At 37.9% G+C, this 21818-nt stretch overlaps 1 protein-coding gene across 1 annotated transcript in view; it reads right to left on the reverse strand.

Moving 5' to 3' along the window:
• Positions 1-6070: 6070 nt before the first annotated feature.
• The window catches only part of LOC126335579 (ATP-binding cassette sub-family C member 4-like), a 149661-nt gene continuing 133913 nt past the window's right edge, over positions 6071-21818 (reverse strand). The window contains exons 22-25 of the mRNA XM_049999010.1: positions 21071-21231; positions 17027-17156; positions 12292-12402; positions 6071-7267 (exon numbers count right to left, since the gene is read on the reverse strand). Coding sequence (XP_049854967.1) covers positions 7232-7267; positions 12292-12402; positions 17027-17156; positions 21071-21231 — 438 coding nt within the window. The 3' untranslated portion in view covers positions 6071-7231. The remainder of the gene's footprint in view (positions 7268-12291; positions 12403-17026; positions 17157-21070; positions 21232-21818) is intronic.

The following is a 21818-nucleotide window of genomic DNA, read 5'->3' on the forward strand; positions in this document are numbered from 1 at the left end:
CGTCGCATTGCTTTGGTGCCTGTTTTCTTGGACAGACCATTTCCTTGAGACCATCTTGAACAGCGCTCTCTGTCGGAGGTGTAAGTGGTTCTGGTGCCTTCGCTTCGTGGAACCATTTGCGCTGTAGTGACTGTCACTTGTTGGTTGGTTGGTTGGTTGCCCTAATGTATGTGTTGTTGAAGTAAGAGCAGCCGACAAGATGTGTGATTGCATGGAGACCAGCAGTCACTACTTCCTTTAACGAAATCAGCGTCCCCAAAAGATCTAGTAACTGTAAGGTATTGAAGGTATTAGGTCATAGTCTAGTTGTAATTTTCTGCATACCAAGCTTACACAATTGGCAGTTACACTGCAAACCTGTGCAAGGAAATTAAAGTGCACCAAAACTAGTATGTGGTGTTGTTGTGCATTTGAATAACGTAATATTATCTTGAAATTAATTCCATTTCATCTTTGTTCGCAGTTGACCTTAAAGTCTGATACTATTTTATAACATTGCATCTGTGTACAAGTCTTAGTTTAAATGTTTACAGCATTATATTGCTGCAAAATTTAAGTCATTTTATTGAAAGCACTTATTGGTTTTTTAAAAATCACATTATTATTTGTTGGTTCTTATCTTATATTAACTGATGTTTGCTTGGTGTTTGCCATGTTGTCTGCTGTCCGTTTGTGTTCCAGTTTTCTGCGAGTTGGGGTGTGGGGGAGCAGTGCCACGTTGTGTTTTGGTGCACAGAAGCTGTGACGTGTCGTCTAATGAGAAGTGGCTCCCGGTTGGGCTTCGGAGTTTTGGTGTTGTTTTGGACGACTGGTCTGCTGCTTCTGGCATTTTTAGTTAAGTCACCTTTTGCCTTGGACAGCCTGGCATCTCTGCCCCTTTGGCAGATATTTAACCTATTTTATATATATGTAAAAAAAGGGGTTTTTAATTGCTTGGGAATCAATTGCATTAATTAACTTGAGTTCCTTGTGTTATTTGGGTTTGTAACGAACTGGTGTACCTTGTAAATCACATTCATATTGTTGATTATTGCCTTTAAAAAGGTGGAACATTAATGGGACACCAGAATGAAATTTTCACTCTGCAGAGGAGTGCGCCCTGATAAGAAACTTCCTGGCACATTAAAACTGTGTGCTGGACTGAGACTCGAACTCGGAACCTTTGCCTTTTGCGGGCAAGTGCTGTACCAATGGTTTACCCAAGCATGACTCATGACCCATCCTCACAGCTTTAATTCCACCAGTACCTCATCTCCTACGTACCAAACTTCACAGAAGCTCTTCTGAGAACCTTGCAAAACTAGTACTCCTGGGAGAAAAGATATTGCAGAGCCATGGCTTAGCCACAGCCTGGGGGAAGTTTCCAGAATGAAATTTTCACTCCGCTAATCGAAGTGACAATCATGTCATCTGTGTTTACTGTGGAAATTTCTAATGAGTGCAGATAAGGCAACATTAATAACATTGTAAAACTAAATTATTGTTCTTTGTCTTCTTTATTTACAATATAATATAATACTGACTTTGATTGATCTTTCAGGTATCAAAAGATTTTTGATTTTTTTAAAATTTTATTATATAAATATTTGTAATTCTACAATATTATCAACATATATTTGTATCTTGGTTTTGAATGCTGTTGCTTTTCTAATAAAATTTGTAGTTGCATTATATGTCTGAGGCACTGTAGCTCACCTCGAAAGTGTTTGAAGGAGCAATAGGTACTCCACAAGTTATATTAGAAGTGTAACAGAGTCAAAAACTCAGCGAAGTGACAAACCAGAAAAAGAAATGTCGGGTACAGCCTTTCTGCCATACATTCCTACAGTGACGGACAGAATCAGCTGTATACTGTGCAAACACAACATAAAGACTATTTTCAAACAGACAAAGAAGATCAAAGTGTGTCTTCGATCAGCAAAACAAAAAAAGGTGCCCAATTGCAATATCGGAAATATACTGCATACCATGAACATGTGGAAAAGTTTATGACTGAATGAGTGGATGATCAATTAACACCAGGATCAATGAACATGAGCAACATTGTAGGTTGGGGCAGGTGGAGAAATCGGCCTTGGCAGAGCACGCACTGTGTGAGAGCGAGCACATAGTAAAATTCACCGACATGGAATTTCTGACTGTAGAGAAGAACTATCACACCTGCTTGTTCAGAGAAGCTACAGAAATACAAAAACAAAGGAAAGCTCCAACAAGAAAGAAGAAAGCCTCAAGGTAAATGGATCCTGGCTTACCATGCTGCAGTCAGTGAATGTCACAGGTAGCAAGAGGAGAACCACACCAGAAATGACCACTAAAAAGCCCTTCGATGTTGGTGCGCCTGGTACATATAGTCTGTGGCCACGAGCTTGGCTCCAGTTAACCACCAGCAATGAAAGAGGAAGCTTGAACAATGCCATCCACTCATGCTGGTGAAATGTCAGAAAAATCATCACACGCACATCAGCTAAAGAACCTGAGACAGACATATGCAGTCCACCATCTGATCCTAGCCTTATAATCCTACCTGCAGACAAAGGCTCCACCACCATTGTTTTGAACTGCAAGGATTACCTGGCGGAAGGACTCCATCAGCTGTCAGATACTTCCACCGACAAACCTACCTTGCCACAGTGACGCCATTCCAGTAATGCAGCAGGACCTCCAGTCAGTACTCAAATCCTTAGGCCCATCCCAGAGTCCATCTCTGTACTTACCCCTACCACTCCCCACACTCCCACCTTCTACATACTTCCTAAAGTCCATAAACCCAACCACCCGGGAAGACCCATTCTGGCCGGTTACTATGCCCCCACTGAGAGAATCTCTGCTCTCGTAGACCAACACCTTCAACCTATTACCCGGAACCTATCCTCCTATAAAAAAGATACCAACCATTTCCCCCAATGACTCTGAACAGTTCCTGTCCCTTTACCATATGGTGTCCTGCTCGCCACTAATGATGCCACCTCCCTGTTCCCTAACATTCCTAATGCCCATGGCGTTACGGCTATTAAACACTACCTTTCCAAATAGCCTATGGATTCCAAACCAACAACCTCCTTCCTAGTTGCCATGACCATCTATATTCTCACCCACAATTACTTCTCCTTTGAAGGCATTACCTACAAACAAATCCGGGCTATAGCTATGGGCACCTGCATGGCACCATCCTATGGCAACCTATTCATGGGTCATCTAGAGGAATCCTTCCTAAAAACCCAGAATCCTAAAACCCTCACCTGGTTCAGATTCATTGATGACATCTTGGCTATCTGGATTGAAGGTGAGGACACCCTTTCCACATTCCTCCAGAACCTCAACAACTTTTCCCCCATTTGCTTCATCTGGTCCTACTCAACCCAACAAGCCTCCTTCCTGCGTGTTGACCCCCACCTCAGAGATGGCTACATCAGTACCTCCGTCCACACCAAACCTACTAACAGATGGCTACATCAGTACCACCATCCACACCAATCCTACTAACCACCAGCAATACCTCCACTTCGTCAGTTGACACCCATTCCATACCAAGAAGTCCCTTCCGTACAGCCTTGCCACCTATGGTCATCGCATCTACAGTGATGAGTAGCCCTCTCAAAATATACCAAGCATCTCACTAAAGCCTTCACTGAGCGTAATTATCCTCCCAACCTTGTACAAAAACAAATCTCCTGTGCCTTATCACTCCAGTCTCCTACCACCTCCGAAAGTCCTACAGTCCAACCACAGAGGAGCATTCCCCTCGTAAGTCAGTAGCATCCAGGACTGGAGCAACTGAATTACATTCTCCACCAGGGTTACTATTACCTCTCGTTGTGCTGTGAAATGATAAATGTCCTGCCCACTATCCTTCCCACTCCTCCTACCATGGTATTCCACCATCCACCGAACCTACACAATATACTCGTCCATCCTTACACAACACCTGCTCCTAATCCCTTACCTCATGGCTCATACCACTGTAATAGACCTAGATGCAAGACCTGTCCCACACATCATCCTACCACCACCTACTCCTGTCCGGTCACTAGCATCGCCTATTTCATCAAAGGCAGGGCAACCGGTGAAACCAGTCATCTGATTTACAAGCTAAGCTGCAACCACTGTGCTGCATTCTATGTAGGCATGACAACCAACAAGCTGTCTGTCTGCATGAATGGCCACCAACAAACTGTGGCCAAAAAACAACTGGACCACCCACTACCAGACATGATATCCCTCATCTCAATGACTGCTTCGCAGCCTGTGCCATATGGATCCTCCCCACCAACACCAGCTTTTCGGAATTGACCAGGTGAGAAGTTTCCCTGCAATACATCGTATGTTCCCATAAACCTCCTGGCCTCAACCTTTGTTTGTCACTGTCCTCACCCGTCCAACCCCCTACCTATTCCCATTTCAGCACTACGCAGTTGTCATTTCACCACCACACCCAGTCTTTTAATTTCTTTTTATTTTTCTCCTCCCTCCTCCCCCACCCACCTTCTCTCCTACCCACCATCTAAACTGCAGCACTTCAGTCCGCCACCCCCACCATACCATCCCTCCCTCTCCCCGCCCCAGCCTCCTCCTTACTGATACCCATTCGCCACTCCCATCATGCACTAGTGCTGCTGCTCGCAGTGTGGTTTCAGTTGTCTGAGACTGCAGATGTGTGTGCAGATTGCATTTGCATGAGTGTGTGTGCGTGTGTGTATGTGTATCTGTTGTTAACAAATGCCATAATGGCCAAAAGCTATAATTGTGTGAATCTTTTTGTTGTGCCTATCAAGTCTCAGCATCTCTGCTATATGGTGAGTAGCAATTTTTCTTCTAATATTATAACCAGTTTTTCTGTCAGTCTTGTTTTTATTTGACTGCCTCTTTTAATTAGTTCAATACAGGAAGTAATGTATAACAGCATGAAAAGGACTGAAACACTGATAACTTGTTTAATTAAGTATATATATAAAGTATAAATTGTTCTGTATGTGAATGACACGTCCATTGTGTGTAAAAAGGAATCATGTAATGAACTAGAGGCCGAGTGTAATAATGCGACAAAAGAAATTGTTCATTTTTTTAATGAAAGTCACTCAAATTTAAGCACCAGTAAAACATGTTTGATGGAGTTTAACAAAAGTAGTTTGAATAATGAAATTAAATTATACATTGGCAATGAATTGGTAAAGAAAGAGTCTAGTGCAAAATTCCTTGGCCTAAAAATCCAAAGAAACCTGGAATGGGACACACATATTTACTCCCTAGCAACTAAGTTGTCAAAAAATATATTTGCTATCAGTACTATTAACAAGTTCTGTAAAGACACTGCAGTCCCAAAGACTGCATACCATGTTCTTTTCTCCTCTCACTTGTACTACGGTATTGAAATTTGGGGGGCAACAACCAAAGCTAATCTAGATAAGCTACTCATTCTTCAAAAAAGGGGTGTGAGAATAATCTGTGGAGCACAATATAGGGAATCTTGTTGCAACTTGTTTCCAAAAAAAATTGGGGGTGTTAACTATTATAAACACATACAGTCTAAAAGCCAAATTGCTTGTGAAAAGACTGCACCCAAACACTTATTCGGATTTCCACCAGTACAATAGTAGAAATAAGAAAGATTTTACTTCGGCACCCACAGAACAGCACTTTACAAAAAGGGGCCTCAGTATGCAGGTATAAAATTAGCTAATGCATTGCCTAGTGCAGTCATGGCTCTTCCTACAATTAAACTGAAACATCAGCTAAAAAAATTTTTAGTAAAGTATCATTTCTACACATTAGAAGAGTACCATACTTATATGAAGAACGACAAATGCTTTGTGAAATTATGTGAATAGAAACCAGTAAACGTCTTATTGTAATTTTGTTGTCAATTAATGAAGTATTCAGAAGAACGTGTCTTCTGTATTGTACAAATAACTGTAATCATTAATGTTTCTTTATACATGTGCAGTATACCATTTTATGTTGAATTAAGCTATATTATTATTATTATTACTACATTCTGTCATAGTTTTGGAGAATTTTATTATTTTATAATTAAGGGTTGTAACTGAAGTTACAATATATATAAAAAGGAACATGATCTTGTACAAAATATTTATTCTGTATTTTGTATAAAATGTAAAGAAAATTTTAAGTAGCAAGCATCATATAATCCAATCACTTTCTTACAATATTCACAAACTAATAAGGTCCTGAGTTCGAGTCTCGGTTCGTCACACAGTTTTAATCTGCCAGGAAGTTTCAATATTCACAATATTTCCACAAATTCAGAACTGCAATGAAATTGTGAAAATAAGTCAGAACCACACATCTAGACCAATCTCTGTTGACCCATAACAGAAAGTACATGGCACTCTTACAACTTACAAGATGTAAAACTGCTTACAAGTAAAAGTGTAGTAGAATAATACAGAATACAGTTTCATGATGTAAACAACACACAGTAATAAAGGATGACAACTGCCGAAAATCAGCTATTTTGGGAAAATTATGATATTTTCTAATCTTTAAACAAATAGTTGAGATTTTCCTTTTTCTGTTACATGTAAATATAGGTTATATTCATGGAAGTAATTTTTTACAGTGATTTGGCATTTTTATGGGAGCAGTTTCTTTTTGAATATGGAATTTATTAATGGAAGACCTTGTTCCTAAAATGCTGATTGATGAAACTGTTTTTGATTACCATTTGATGAAACTGTTTTTGATTATCCTTTTCCACAAACTCAATTGTACATCAAAGTTTATGACACAATAAACAAGTACTATTAACATCACAATAGCTTCACAGTCTACAGTGTACTTATAAAATCACATTTACAGGTACCACAATATAAAAGAAAATTTACAGGAAAATTAAAAAAAAAACAGTATGTACTGAGAAAAGTATTTCAGGGATTGTCACTTGACACAGTAATAAGAGCAAACAAAAATAGCCACCAATATTTCCTGAGCTCCCTCTTCATTTTCTTCCAACACACAGCATAACCACAGTTGTCTTCCACATGTTCAGGCACTTTGTAGTTGTTTCCTCACTCAGTTAGAGTACAAAATAAACAGATGACCACAAAGAAATAGTGTAACTAGTAATTACAAGTATACAATCCCTTTGTGGATGTGAGTCCAGTAGGAACTTTCCATGATGAAAGCATTATAAATGCCTTCAAATTTTTTCTTCAAATAAATAAATTACTTAATACTGGTAACACAAATTCCTCTCACAGAATGTGTCATTATTTCATGTCACACTTTCAGTCTGTTGTTGATCATATGCCTATTAGAAGAAAAAAATTAGTAAGTTTCACTGAAATCATTGCAAATGAAAATATTGGTATGTACTTACAAATTTTACAATAGGCTAGGTCTCATCAATGAATATGCATAATGGACAGAAATAGGACAGTATAATTTCAGCATTATAGCCTTGCACATTTAGTTCCTTGCAGTATATGACAACTGTCATGAAGTGTTACAAACAAAAATGAAATTCATGAGTGGAATAATTCATTAAATATTGAAAAGGCAACCACTGACACGTAGTGGACAGATGAGAGGTGCACAGAAACACAGTAGGAAACAGTATTCATAGCAGGAAACAGTATTCATGCTAGCTTTGGAGCCTTTGCTCTAAGTGGGTTAGCTTTCCTTTATCTTACATATTAAACACACACGGAAGCCCTTCTGGCCGTATATTGAATGACAATCAAGACAAGGCTTATTTTTATTATTGAATGATATAATAATATTATTTTAATTTTCAATAAAATAGTAACTAAAATATTGGAATTAACAACCTGAAGGTGGTATGAGAGGTAGAACAGTCCATTCAGTATTATATGCATTGAAATGAAATGAATGTCATGTAAGGCTAAGCAGATAGTGTTTAGAAGGTAAATAACTTAATTTTAGATCATCAGAAGATAAATCTGTGAATTTGGCCAGTACATGTAGGTTTTATTCCCCCATTTCTTTCACCAGTTTCAAGTTTTGCATTGCGTAGCTCTTATTTTACTTCTACACCTTCTGGTTTTTAACATTCTGTTTTCTCTTTATTCTCCTGTCTATTTACTTTGTTTTCTCTATCTTCTTACAGTCTCACTCAGATGGGTGTCAAGGTTAAGATACCATAATATTTTGATGAATGTCATACTCATTATATTTGGGCAGAGACACAGAGTTTAACATTCACTGAAATGCCACAGTATCTCCACATTGCCTCCTGGCTAGACATTTGAGAACTTTTCATCAGTGCAATTTCTTGTTTTCAGTTTTGCTAATTTCATCATTTCTCTCTTTTCTTCTCTTTCTCTATCTATCTATCTATCTATCTCTGCTTGGTCCCTTACTCTCAGTCAGCAATATTTCTCTCTCTTTCTCTCTCATCCACACCCTTTTCAAATCTGAGTTATCACTTTAAGAGTACATCATTAGCCCTATTCTGTATATAGCATTGCATGCTTTCCATTAAAAACCTATATGTCTCTGCCCATGGTTGAGCACAATATCTCTTTAACCTTCATGTTCTATGAATTTTATTACTGGTTTGCAGTTGTTCCAATGACCTGATTCAAGACTTTGAATAACTGGAAAACTCTAAAAAACTCTTAATGCTGGGATACCACTTGAAAAATGGGCTCACCAAATGAGATACATCGCATGGTATTTGGATATAAAGCAGACATAATAGTCAAGGAAATGTCATTCTTATAGAACTGCCAAAAAGAACAGGGTTGGTTCAAATTGTGAAATACAATCATATGGCTCTGGACATTCCACTGAATGCAGCCTGTATGGTGTCAAACTGTTGTTGTTGTGGTGTTCAATCCTGAGACTGGTTTGATGCAGCTCTCCATGCTACTCTATCCTGTGCAAGCTTCTTCATCTCCCAGTACCTACTGCAACCAACATCCTTCTGAATCTCCTTAGTGTATTCATCTCTTGGTCTCCCTCTACGATGTTTACCCTGCACACTGCCCTCCAATACTAAATTGGTGATCCCTTGATGCCTCAGAACATGTCCTACCAACTGATCCCTTCTTCTAGTCAAGCTTCTCTTCTCCCCAATCCTATTCAACACCTCCTCATTAGTTATGTGATCTACCCATCTAATCTTCAGCATTCTTCTGTAGCACCACATTTCGAAAGCTTCTATTCTCTTCTTGTCTAAACTATTTATCGTTCGTGTTTCACTTCCATAAATGGCTACACTCCATACAAATACTTTCAGAAATGACTTCCTGACACTTAAATCTATACTCGATGTTAACAAATTTCTCTTCTTCAGAAACGCTTTCCTTGCCATTGCCAGTCTACATTTTATATCCTCTCTACTTCGACCATCATCAGTTATTTTGCTTGCCAAATAGCAAAACTCCTTTACTACTTTAAGTGTCTCATTTCCTAATCTAATACCCTCAACATCACCCGACTTAATTCGACTACATTCCATTATCCTCGTTTTGCTTTTGTTGATGTTCATCTTATATCCTCCTTTCAAGACACTAGCCATTCCGTTCAACTGCTCTTCCAAGTCCTTTGCTGTCTCTGACAGAATTACGATGTCATCGGCGAACCTCAAAGTTTTTATTTCTTCTCCATGGATTTTAATACCTACTGCAAATTTTTCTTTTGTTTCCTTTACTGCTTGCTCAATATACAGATTGAATAACATCGGGGAGAGGCTACAACCCTGTCTCACTCCCTTCCCAACCATTGCTTCCCTTTCATGCCCCTCAATTCTTATAATTGCCATCTGGTTTCTGTACAAATTGTAAATAGCCTTTCGCTTCCTATATTTTAATAAATGCATGAACATCATTGTGTTAGCTGTGAGAATAACACACTAGAGGGAATAAAGTTCATTATAGTATTGATTGTCACTTGCAACCCATGTCCTTAATCATCTGCTGGATGTATTCCAGTGTCTGTCTTCCTCCACAGTTTTGCCCTGTGCAGCTGCCTCTAGTACCATTGAAATCATTCCCTGATGTCTCTACAGATTTCCTATCATCCTATCCCTTCTCCTTGTCAGTGTTTTCCACATATTCCTTTCCTTTCCAGTTCTGTGTAGAATCTCGTCATTCATTACCTTATCAATCCACCTAATTTTCAACATTCATCTGTAGCACCACAATTCAAATGCGTCAAGTCTTTTCTTTTCTAGTTTTCCCAAATGAAATTTCTTTCTCAGATTGAGGCCTGTGTTTGATACTAGTAGACTTCTCTTTGCTGGAATGCCCTTTTTGCCAGTGCTAGTTTGCTTTTGATGTCCTCCTTGCTCCATCTGTCATTGGTTATTTTGCTGCCTATGTAGTAAAATTCCTTAACTTCGTCTGCTTCGTGTCTATCAATCTGATGTTAAGTTTCTCCTTGTTCTCATTTCTGCTACTTCCCATTACTTTTTTCTTTCTTCTATTTACTCTCAATGCATATTCTGTACTCATAAGACTGTTCATGCTGTTCAGCACATCACGTAATTCTTCTTTCATTTTCACTCAGGATAGTAATGTCATCAGCAAATCGTATCATTGATATCCTTTCACCCTGAATTTCAGTTCCACTCCTGAATCATTCTTTTATTTCCATCATCGCTTCTTTGATGTACAGATTGGACAGTAGGGGCGAAAGACTAGAACACTGTCTTAAATCATTTTTTTATTCGAGCACTTGGACATTCATTCTTATTATTCCCCCTTGGCTCTCCTACATATTGTATATTACCTCTCTCTCCCTATAGCTTGCCCCTATTTTTCTCAGAATTTCAGACCGTTTTACATTGTTGAACACTTTTTTCAGGTCAACAAATCCTACAAACATATCTTGATATTTATTTAGTCTTGCTTCCATTATCAGCCTCAACATCAGAATTGCCTCTCTGGTGTCATTACCTTACCTAAAGCCAAACTGATCATCATCTACATATTCTCAATTTTCTTTTCCATTCTTCGATATATTATACTTGTCAGCAACTTGGATGCATGACCTGTTATGCTGAGTGTGGGATAATTCTCACACTTGTCAGCTCTTGCAGTCTTTAGAATTGTATGGATGATATTTTTCCAAATAACAGATAGTATGTCATCAGATGCACATCAGACTCAGAGTCTACACACCAACATGAATAGTCACTTTGTTGCCACTGCCCTCAATGATTTTAAAAATTCTGATGGAATGTTATCTATCCCTTCTGTCTTATTTGATCTTGAGTCCTCCATAGCTCTCCTAAATTCTGATTCTAATACTGAATCCCCTATCCCTTCTAAATCGAGTCCTGTTTCTTCTTCTATCACATCAGACAAATCTTCCCCCTCATAGAGGTCTTTTCACCTATCTGCTCTCTCCTTTCATTTAATAGTGGAATCCCATTGTACTCTTAATGTTACCACCCTTGCTTCTAATTTCGCTGAAGGTACTTTTAATTTTCCTATTTGCTGAGTCAGTACTTCCGAAAATTATTTCTTTTTCAATTTCTTCACATTTTTCATGCAGCCATTTCACCTTAGCTTCCCTGTCCTTCCTATTTATTTCATTCCCCAGCGACTTGTATTTCTGTATTCCTGAATTACCCTAAACATTTTTGTACTTCCTTCTTTCATCAAACAGCTGAAGTATTTCTTCTGTAACTGAAGTATCTCTTCTTTGTTAGCACACATCAAACACAACACCTTTCTTGCACAAAGTTTTCTTTCAGTTAAATCTCAATACAAAATCTGCATTAAATTTTTTGTGACATGCCTAATGCATCATCTATTTCATGTACATTCAATTTTCAGTCTCCCAGTTCCATATAGCAGCTTTTGGGACATCCTTCATGTGCATCATCTTGGAGAGAAGTACAGCCATATTCACTTTTCCTGCTAATGTTGGGAAAATGATGACCACACTCCATATAAATCTTCTCTAACTATACATGAATTTATGTTAATCGTAAACTGACCAAAAATAAAAGAATTTTGTGATGGCACAATATTCCAGCCTATTCATCTGAGACAAATAAATGTGAAACAGCAACTTCAGAAATTAAAAATTAAACTATTCCACAGGTAAAGTTTGCACTGCCATTATTGTTCCAGCATTATAATAATAATAACAAAAAAAGGCTGTTGATGTAAATGCCATCTCTGTACTATGTTGTTAACCTTTCACTTTGCCCTCATCCAATTTTGATTTGAGAATAATAAACAGCTAAAATGATGGTTGTTAACTAGGCTAATAGTTAAATATATAATGAAATTTTTAAACAAAACTGGATGTTAATTTTTGAAGAAGAAACTTAAAATGAATTGTATCAGTTCTTACCTCTTTTGCCACTTGTCTTAACTGTGCTTCCATTGACTTTCCTGTCTGTTCGACCATTTTAGTGAAGTGTCCATCTGGTATTTGGAGAAGCACATGTGGATGTGCATATTCCTTTAAGAATTAACAGTTGTGATTAGTGGTATGCCTTTTAACAACTGAATTATGATTTCAGTAATGCTAATGAAATGGTCCCAATTTTTAAAAAAATGGTGATAGCACAAATTTATTTTTCTCATTACTACAAGCTCCAGACCTACATTCATCACACAGATGTCTGTTGTCCATATCATTACCATTAGACTCTAATGTTAAATGTTTATTTCTTCATGATTTGAGCTATAATAACGAGAAGGACATACATTTATCTATGTCTCTGAGTTACCCAAAGCTTCTAATCTGTTTGATATATACACCATAGCTCATATGTAACATGTTTCTACAGTATGAAGAAAGAAAAGAGGCCTGCAACTGGGGTTGTTTCAATAGACGTTGTTAAAGCTAGAAACAAAATATTGCAAAACAAACTAACAACGTTTTACAGAATGTCTGAAGTGGAATACAATTTCAAAAACAAGAACAAATCTGCAATTACCTATTTTAGAAGAAAGGTGGCAAACAAGATATTAAAAAATCAGTCTCCTCTGCATAAAGCATGAGCCATTCACTAAAGTTTCATCTAGTGCATGTGACGGGGGGATGACATTAGATTTTAATCAAATACAAGAAAATGCTTATATTATAAATGACGGAAGTGAAATGTACTATTAGCAACTCATGAATAAAATTATAGAACAAAGTACAATAATGAGTATGAATTATCACTTTGTGTGGTATCATAAATTCTGAGGAAGGTTTTGACCCAGCTACAGAGAAATCTGTACTCACATGCCTTGTGAAATAAGTCACTGATTCAACTTAGATTAGATTATAGTACTGAAGAATATACAGATAAATATTACTGCTGCCATTAAAATTCAGCAGGATACTAAAAATTCATAACTGAAACAGGAGTCACACAAGGTAGTTCTATATCAGCAAAACTGTTCTCAACAGTACTGGAGGAAGTTTTCAGGTTTTTAAAATGCAAAAGTGGGAAAGAATATGTGTCAGTGGATCATACCTGAACACGTTAATTTATGTATGATGCTGTCTCTAGTGCAGCCAAACTTCAACAACTGATGTAAATATTGAAAGAACATCTGAAAATTACTTACAGTACAACAAATGTAAAATAATGTATGACCAGCATATTGAAAAGAAAGTAGTTCAATTTCACAATGAAGCCATGGCTCCTGCTAATGAGGTTTTGTACTTAGAGACTAGATGTTCAAGGAAGGAAATAAGCAGAAGAGTAAAAAACAACCTACAGCACCTTCAGTAAAATAAATAAGGTTTTCAAATCGAAGCTAAAAAAAAAAAAAAAAAAAAAAAAAAAAAAAAAAAAAAAAAAAAAACTTTACAGTCCTTGTATACTGCCAGTCCTGATTAATAGGAGTTAATGTGAAAACCATTTTATTACTGACAGTTACTGTGGGAGCAAGGGACAGATTCATGTTCAGAATTAATAGTAGAAACCAACCAGTATACAACAGAACGGACTGAACAGTAGAGACTATTACATTTATAATGAAAATGTAGTGATGAAGGGTGCATCGAAAAGTTTAGGGGAGTCTCATCCAGTAGCAACTGTCAAATGGACATTGAAAAAGATGGTATGATGACAAAATCTCCAATCAACATCTTATCATTTCTACTCTTTGCTGCTGACGAAAGTGGGATATTATTATTTATAGATATAATTTTACATCAAGAAGATAAGAAGAAATCATATCAATATATCAGAAACATGAGCTCATAATCCTGATAAGAGTAGCATACAGTGGCTAACATAATTCCACAATATTCTAAAAACAATCTTTGGTAGCAGAGAAAGTGTTTGATGTAGCTTGGGAACAGTTCCTACACTCTGAAGCTGCAATACGTACTCTTAGACTGCAGCATTTAATGTATATGAGACTGCTCCAGTCAACAACACAATATGATTTTCCTTGATCCATTCTGTTTGTTGATGAAATTAACTGAGTATCACTTTATGTGGAACTCTTAATTATATTGTCACACTGGCTATCATAACTGATGTGGTAATCAGGGACAATAAATGAATCTCAATAGTAGGCCTGTTTGCATAGTTTTTATTTAAATATATAATAGCTTACAGCTCAACAGTGGATCTCAATGACACACACAAGCTAAAACAAATCACAAACGTTAAAAAATGGTTCAAATGGCTCTGAGCACTATGGGACTTAACATCTATGGTCATCAGTCCCCTAGAACTTAGAACTACTTAAACCTAACTAACCTAAGGACATCATACAATACTCAGTCATCACAAGGCAGAGAAAATCCCTGACCCCACCAGGAATCGAACCCGGGAACCCCAAAAATTAATATAAACCAAAGGAAGCAGTAGTTGCCACCTTAAAACAACATTAACATAATTTGACACTAACACCCAACCTCAGTGTTAACTATCAGTGTTACAAAAACTAAGTTAGAACATTTAAATAAGTTCCAACAACACCATAAATTTTTAAAAATTTTAATTTATGTAGTGGCCTCATCAGAACATCAGCCGGTAACTTATCTGTACTAATGTGCTTTAACACAACATTATCAGCAGAAACATTCATCCTAGCAAATAAAATTTTAACATCTATATGCTTAAGGTTATGATTGAACTGTGGGTTCTTGCAAAGGCTTATTATTAGCATATTATCTCCATAAAATAAAAAACCTCTTTGACTGCCAGAAAGGCTACAATAAAAACAGTAGTGAAATTTTTAAAAGTACTGATTTAATTGTCATCTAAATCAGGAAACGCAGAAATAACTTTTTATTTATGCCCAATACCAAAAAATTTTTATTCTATTAAAAGTTGGGTCACTTAAGAAAACTGCTCTATATACTGATCTATATACTGTGTGGGCTTGGTCACAAATCATGTACTAGCTTCTTTTTAGATGAATGTTGCAACTGTAATTTTCAGTATGTTCTCAGATTCCACAACTTGTCTGGTCTCAATCTCTACTAGTCTGATTTTCAGTTGACTTTACCTGGTTCCCAGTCCCTTACATCTGTCTCTGTTTCTACCCCATTGCAGCTCGGCATCATTAGTTTCATATTTCTCCTCATCCCTTATTTCAATGATATTTAATTTTAGTGACAGTATCTCACTACCCTTCTTCCCTGTCCTACTCCATGCTGCTCCCCTTCTCTCCTGTGTGTCACCTGCTGCTACTACTCTAGCTGGCACACCTGGGAACTATCCCTCTTCTCATATTTATATTCCTTCTCACTTGTTGTTCTTCCTTACCCATTGTCTCTTCCCATTCACTACACCTATCCCGTACAGCTGAAATGCAGCATTCTGAGAGAGATCGGCTATATGATATTCTTGACTTTGAATCTTGACCTATAGACAACACCACCTTATGCATTTGCTATCATTTGAAGAGCAGTTCTCTTTCCTCATATCCATGCATAGCTATTCCCATACCACAATAGTTGTTTGTAATAATTTTAAATACTATCAATGTTGACAGGAACACAATTGCTACGGAGGGGTCTCTCAGGCCACCTTTTTATTTTTTATGCAAAAAGTCTCAATTTTGGTGAGTATATATTTTCTTTACCTTCTGTTGTTTGATACACTTCTTGAAAACAGACTTTATGCAAATTTGCATTTTTTAAACAATACAGACTTTAAAACACTTTGAAAATTAAAAGACAGCAAGATTTGCAATTTATTTTCATTTTATATGTTTCTAAAATAACAGCACACAGTTACCTCTCTAGCAAACTTGCAGATTATCATCAGGGAGATAGTATTACAGATTCATAACATGACTATAAAAACAAATTTCAGTTATGACAAAGGGTATTTGGAATCAGCTTTGAGTTTGCTGCTCATTATTTCAGCCTTAGACCGATTATTCCAACCCATAATTCTATCAAGGGAGAAATTTTGCCAGATTTTTAGCTTAAAAATCAAGAAGAAATTATGTATTCTTCTAAGGCCCTGAATTAAATTTTAATCACTTTCAGCTGCATGCCTTGCACACAGACCCTCCTACAATTCTCCAACCAAGTTGGAACATCACACTGTTGATGTGGATACATTGTTTTCCACTTAAAACAGTGTTGAGTCACCTTGTTCTTACGTTAGTTAGCGGCTTCTGTTTTCTCTGTCAGAAACATTTTTCTGTTCTTACCGAAGATGCACACTTCTCCATCGTCATCATCTGTCACATCTTCACCACATTCATTTTCCTTCTCCAAATTAGTATTGTGATCACTAAATACTCAAAATCAGGATCAGTATCACTGTCATCAAAGTCTTCATCTGAGAATTCATTGAGGTAATGTTGAAGCCCCACATCCGTCTTGCATAGAAAACACTGCATAAAAGGTCTAGCTTTCCTCACCATGGAGGAAGGGTAATGTTCAGCAAAAATACAACATGCATACACTATGGTTTGTCACAGGGGTGTGTGAAATACTGCAAGAGAAGAAACTGTAGCCATCTGAGAGACCACCCAGAGTAGTTAAGGGCTAAAAACATAAAGCTTCTCCACACCAGTCCGAAGTTTTTCATTTCAATAATCAATAATCTAAAGCTTGCTGAAAAAGACAAAAAATGTCCAGTATGACAAATTTCTGTAAGATTACTCACCACCATTCTCCCAGAATCCATCACTAGAACTTTATCTGAGTCCATAATAGTATTGAGCCTATGCGCAATGGTAAGTACGGTGCAGTCCCTGAACTTTGTTCTGATAGTCTTTTGTATAAAGCTGTCAGTCCTAAAAAAGATATTTCACACATTATTTCATTATTAATGGTACTCTACACAATGGCACAGCAAAAGAAGACATAAATATTGGCACAGGAAAAGCACAGACAAATATTGGAAAAGTAACTTTTGCCATGTTTTTTGACATGGGCTCTTACTCATTTCTCATATATAAGGGGTGGTCATAAAGTTTTAATTGACACCTCAAAAATTCAAGCTATGACTATGTAACCTGATGAAGGTGTTAGTCCTTCTCTACATATAAATGATGAGTGACTTAGTATAGACCTCCATTTTAGAAGTTTGCATTCTGCTTGTTGAGAAATCGTTCCATCTTACAAATCGCTTCTTTTCATCCTGTAAACACCTGTCAGACAGTAATTTCTTCATCTGAAGGAAGAGGAGGAAAACATTGGACATGATGTCAGGAGAATACAGAGGTAAGGCAAAATTTTATAGCTGAGAGAAGCAGTAAGTGGGACTATATACTGTACAGAATGACCTGGGGTGTTATCATGAAGCATAACCACCCCCTCAGACAGCTTCCTATGACGCTTAGTCTTGACAGCTTCTCACAAACGTGATCAGGACGTTTTGGTACTATGCTCTTGTGACTGTTTGCTCTTTATAAGCATTAGCTTTTAGCACTACACCATGGCCGTACCAAAAAAACACTCAGCCATCACCTTGCCCAATTATGTCTGAGTCTTTGCCTTTTTCTGCAATAGTGAATCTATAAGTTTCCACTGTTTGTTTTGTTTGTTTCTCTCATGGTCACAGTGACATACCCAGCACACAGCCTTAGTGATTAGGTGGCTAAATAGGTCATCTGAATTGGCCTGACACAACTAATACATTTTTGCTGCTGCCTTGCTTTGATTAGCATACTGAATGGATGCAAGCAGTCACAGAATCCAGCAGACAGTGAATTTTGTCATGTTCAAAATGCAAGGCATTGAAAACTGCCTCCATTGTGATACGCAGGTCATTGAGCAAAAGGGTCTCCACATCTCTCAGAGACATGGTCTGCCATTCATTCTTAATCAGACTTATTTGACCACAACAGAATCTCTCTGCACCACCTAATCACTTCATCATATGATGGTACATTGTTGTTGTATATTTCCACCAACGCAACTTGGATTATTCCACAAAGTTTCCCTTAAATTCAGGAAATGGATTATCACACAATACTCCACTTTATCAATGGGCTGCAACATTTTTTCTCACTCGTCTAGCACCATGCTATGGGACTTTGTCATGGAGATTTCAATGTTAACCAGACATGAACTTGCAAATAAATGAAAATTAATTATGTAACTATTTAAGGTGATGATTAAAACTTTAACTACCTTTCCTATACCCAACTTCAAAATGTAAAATCAGTAATAAAACATAGACCATACATGGAAGAGATGAAGATCGTCTAATTAACAACTGGCAAGTTACAAGGAACCACAATAAAAATCAAAGAAGTAAAAGTAGTTTTTAGAAAAAAAATGTGTGCAAAACTCTGTATGAGAGGTTGTGACATCATTTTATGTTTTTATGTATGGCAACCCTGCAGCAGCTGCATTTGTCTCTAGTAAAGCAGTGTCCTTGTTCCATTTCAAATTCTTACTTTTCTCAGTTCAAGACATACTCATCATTCATAGCGAACAAACTGTTGTTCAGTACAAGCATGGCTCTGTTTGGAAGTCTATAAGTTTGATGAACTTATATGCAACAAATTGAGAAAGTCATCTTCAAGGATTCCTACACAACGTGATATATTTAAAATGGCACTACAGAAGTTGTGCAAGAGTGTACAATCCCTACATCACTTAACTTGAATTACACTGAGGTGACAAAAGTTATAGAATAGCGATAAGCACCTATACAGATGGCAGTAGTACCCTGTGCACAAGGTATGAGAGGGCAGTGAATCGGCAGGGCTGTCATCTGCACTCAGGTGACTCATGTGAAAAGGATTCCAATATGATTATGGCTGAACAATGGGAATTAACTGTCTTTGAACACGGATAGATAGTTGGAGTTAACCGCATGGGACATTCCATTTCAGAAAACATACAGGAATTCAATATTCTGAGATCCACAGTATTAAGAATGTGCTGAGAATACCAAACACACATATCACCTCTCACCACTGACAATGGAGTGGCCAACAGGCCTCACTTAATGACTGACAGCAGCAGCATATGCGCAGAGTTGTCAGTAGTAACAGACGAGCGGTACTGTGTGAAATAGCCACAGAAATCAATGTGGGATGTACTACAAATGTATCTGTTAGGACAGTGTGGCAAAATCTGGTGCTAATGGAGTATGGCCTTTGCAAAAAGTACAATATTGCCTGCGGTGTCTCTCATGGGCTCGTGACTATATCAGTTGGACACCAGATGACAGAAAAACTGTGGCCTCGTCAGATGAGTCCTGATTTCAGTTGGTAAGAGCTGATGGTACGGATACAGTACGGTGCAAACCCCGCAATATCCTGAACCCAATTTGTCAACAAGGGACTGTGCAAGCTGGTTGTGACTCCATAATGGTGTGGACTACATGGAAAGGAATGGTTCCTCTGGAGTTTCGCTACTTGGAGAACATTTGTGGCCATTCATGGACATCATGTTCCCAAACAATGATGGAACTGACAAAATGAGATTTTCACTCTGCAGCAGAGTGTGCGCTGATATGAACCTTCCTGGCAGATTAAAACTGTGTGCCGGACTGAGACTTGGACTCAGGACCTTTGCCTTTCATGGGCAAGTGCTCTACCAACTAAGGTTCACAGGACAATTTCTGTAAAGTTTGGAAGGAAGGAGATGAGGTACTGGCAGAAGTAAAGCTGTGAGGATGGGGTGTGAGGCATGCTTGGGTACCTCAGCTGGTAGAGCACTTGCCCACGAAAGGCAAAGGTCCCGAGTTTGAGTCCCGGTTTGGCACATAGTTTTAATCAGCTAGGAAGTTTCAGTGATGGAATTTTTACGGGTGACAATGCGCCTTGTGACAATTGTTCATGATTGGTTTGAAGAAAATACTGGACAGTTTGAGCAAATAGTTTGGCCACCCAGATTGCGTGATGTGAATCCCACTGAACACCTATGGGACATAATCAAGAGATCAGTTCATGTAGAAATCCTGCATCAGACTTTCAGCAACTTGATGAGTCCATGCCACGGTGAGCTGCTGCACTACGCAAGGCAAAAGAAAGTCCAACATGAGATTAGGAGGTTTCCGGCTTTTGTCACCTCAGTGTATTTGGTGACCATTACTCCTATTATTTATATTTATCTACTTGTTTGCCTACAGCACACCACAGAGGACTTGTATTCTCAGGAAGATAATGCACCAAACCCATTTCTCACAGATTTTTTTAGATGGTTTGAGAAAACTCCCCGGACTCCATGATATTTGTGTGACCTCATGTCACGTGACTTCAGTCCCACTGGGCCCTGTCATAAAAAGATGAGAACATATTACCAACCAACGATTTTTAGGCATCAGTTGTGTAGTTTGGGTCAGGATGACCCCCCAAAGCATTTGATGTTTAGTGGAGTCTATGCCATAACATATCATCATCGTCAAGGTGAAATGGGGTGCTACACTTTACTATGGAAGAGTGTCTTTGCATTGGCTACACATATTTTTTTCTCAGAGTACCATCACATTTACATTTACTATAACTTCAGGATATACAATATCACCACTGATGGCCCTTCCAATACTGAATCTGCTTCATTTCTGTGGTAAATTGTATGCTGCATGACGAAAAATAAGGTTTTAGGAATTATTCTATGGCTTCTTTGCCTGTATTCAGATGGCTACAGCATGGAAATACTTGAAAACACAGCCACTTTAGGATGGACTGGTCTTATAAACGAAAATAAAAAGTCAATACATTCTGTACTAATCTTGTAGTATACATACTGTGGATCAACATTTGCTGTAGCTTCATCAAGCACTAGTACTTTGTTATTTCTAAGAATTGCTCTAGCAAGGCATATCAGCTGTCTCTGTCCAGCACTGAAGTTGCTTCCCCCTTCATTTACATGGAACTCCAGTGTATCCACAGCATCTTTCAGTTCCACCTAAAACAAATAATCACGTTAGAATTGATAAACAACAATAAGCTTATATCTGAAATAAAACCGAAAATGTATTATTTCAACAGAGATACACACTGATGTGCAAAACTTAAGTAGAAAAGTAATATTTGTATGATGTGCCACTGTCAAGTAACATAGCTCAATGGAGCTTGGACCACATAGGAAGAAATGCTGCCTTATAGTAGAGAAGGTAACTGAAGATATACACAATGAGATGAGCAGAAATGACATATCATTCAAAGACAATGATTACACTGAAGTCACTGTGATTTACAATGGTCCCCAGGACATTGCAAAAGGTAGACATGGTTATTAATAACGTGTGTGATCGTCACAAGTGGCAATGCATGCTCTGCAGTGTGCTCCCATGCTGGCTGAAAGGTTGGTAAGAAGTTCCTGTGGAAGGGCATCCCATTCCTTCTCCATTGTGCTTGACAACTACTGGCTGGTCATTGGTGAATGTGGACATGTATGCAGTACGTCTCCCTAGTGCCTCCCACATGTGCTTGATGGGATTTAAGTTAGTGGAATGGGCAGGTCGGTGCAATCACCAAATATCCTATCGTTCC

This window comes from Schistocerca gregaria, chromosome 2 (genome assembly GCF_023897955.1).
Source record: "Schistocerca gregaria isolate iqSchGreg1 chromosome 2, iqSchGreg1.2, whole genome shotgun sequence".
NCBI classification, from domain to species: Eukaryota; Metazoa; Arthropoda; class Insecta; order Orthoptera; family Acrididae; genus Schistocerca; species Schistocerca gregaria.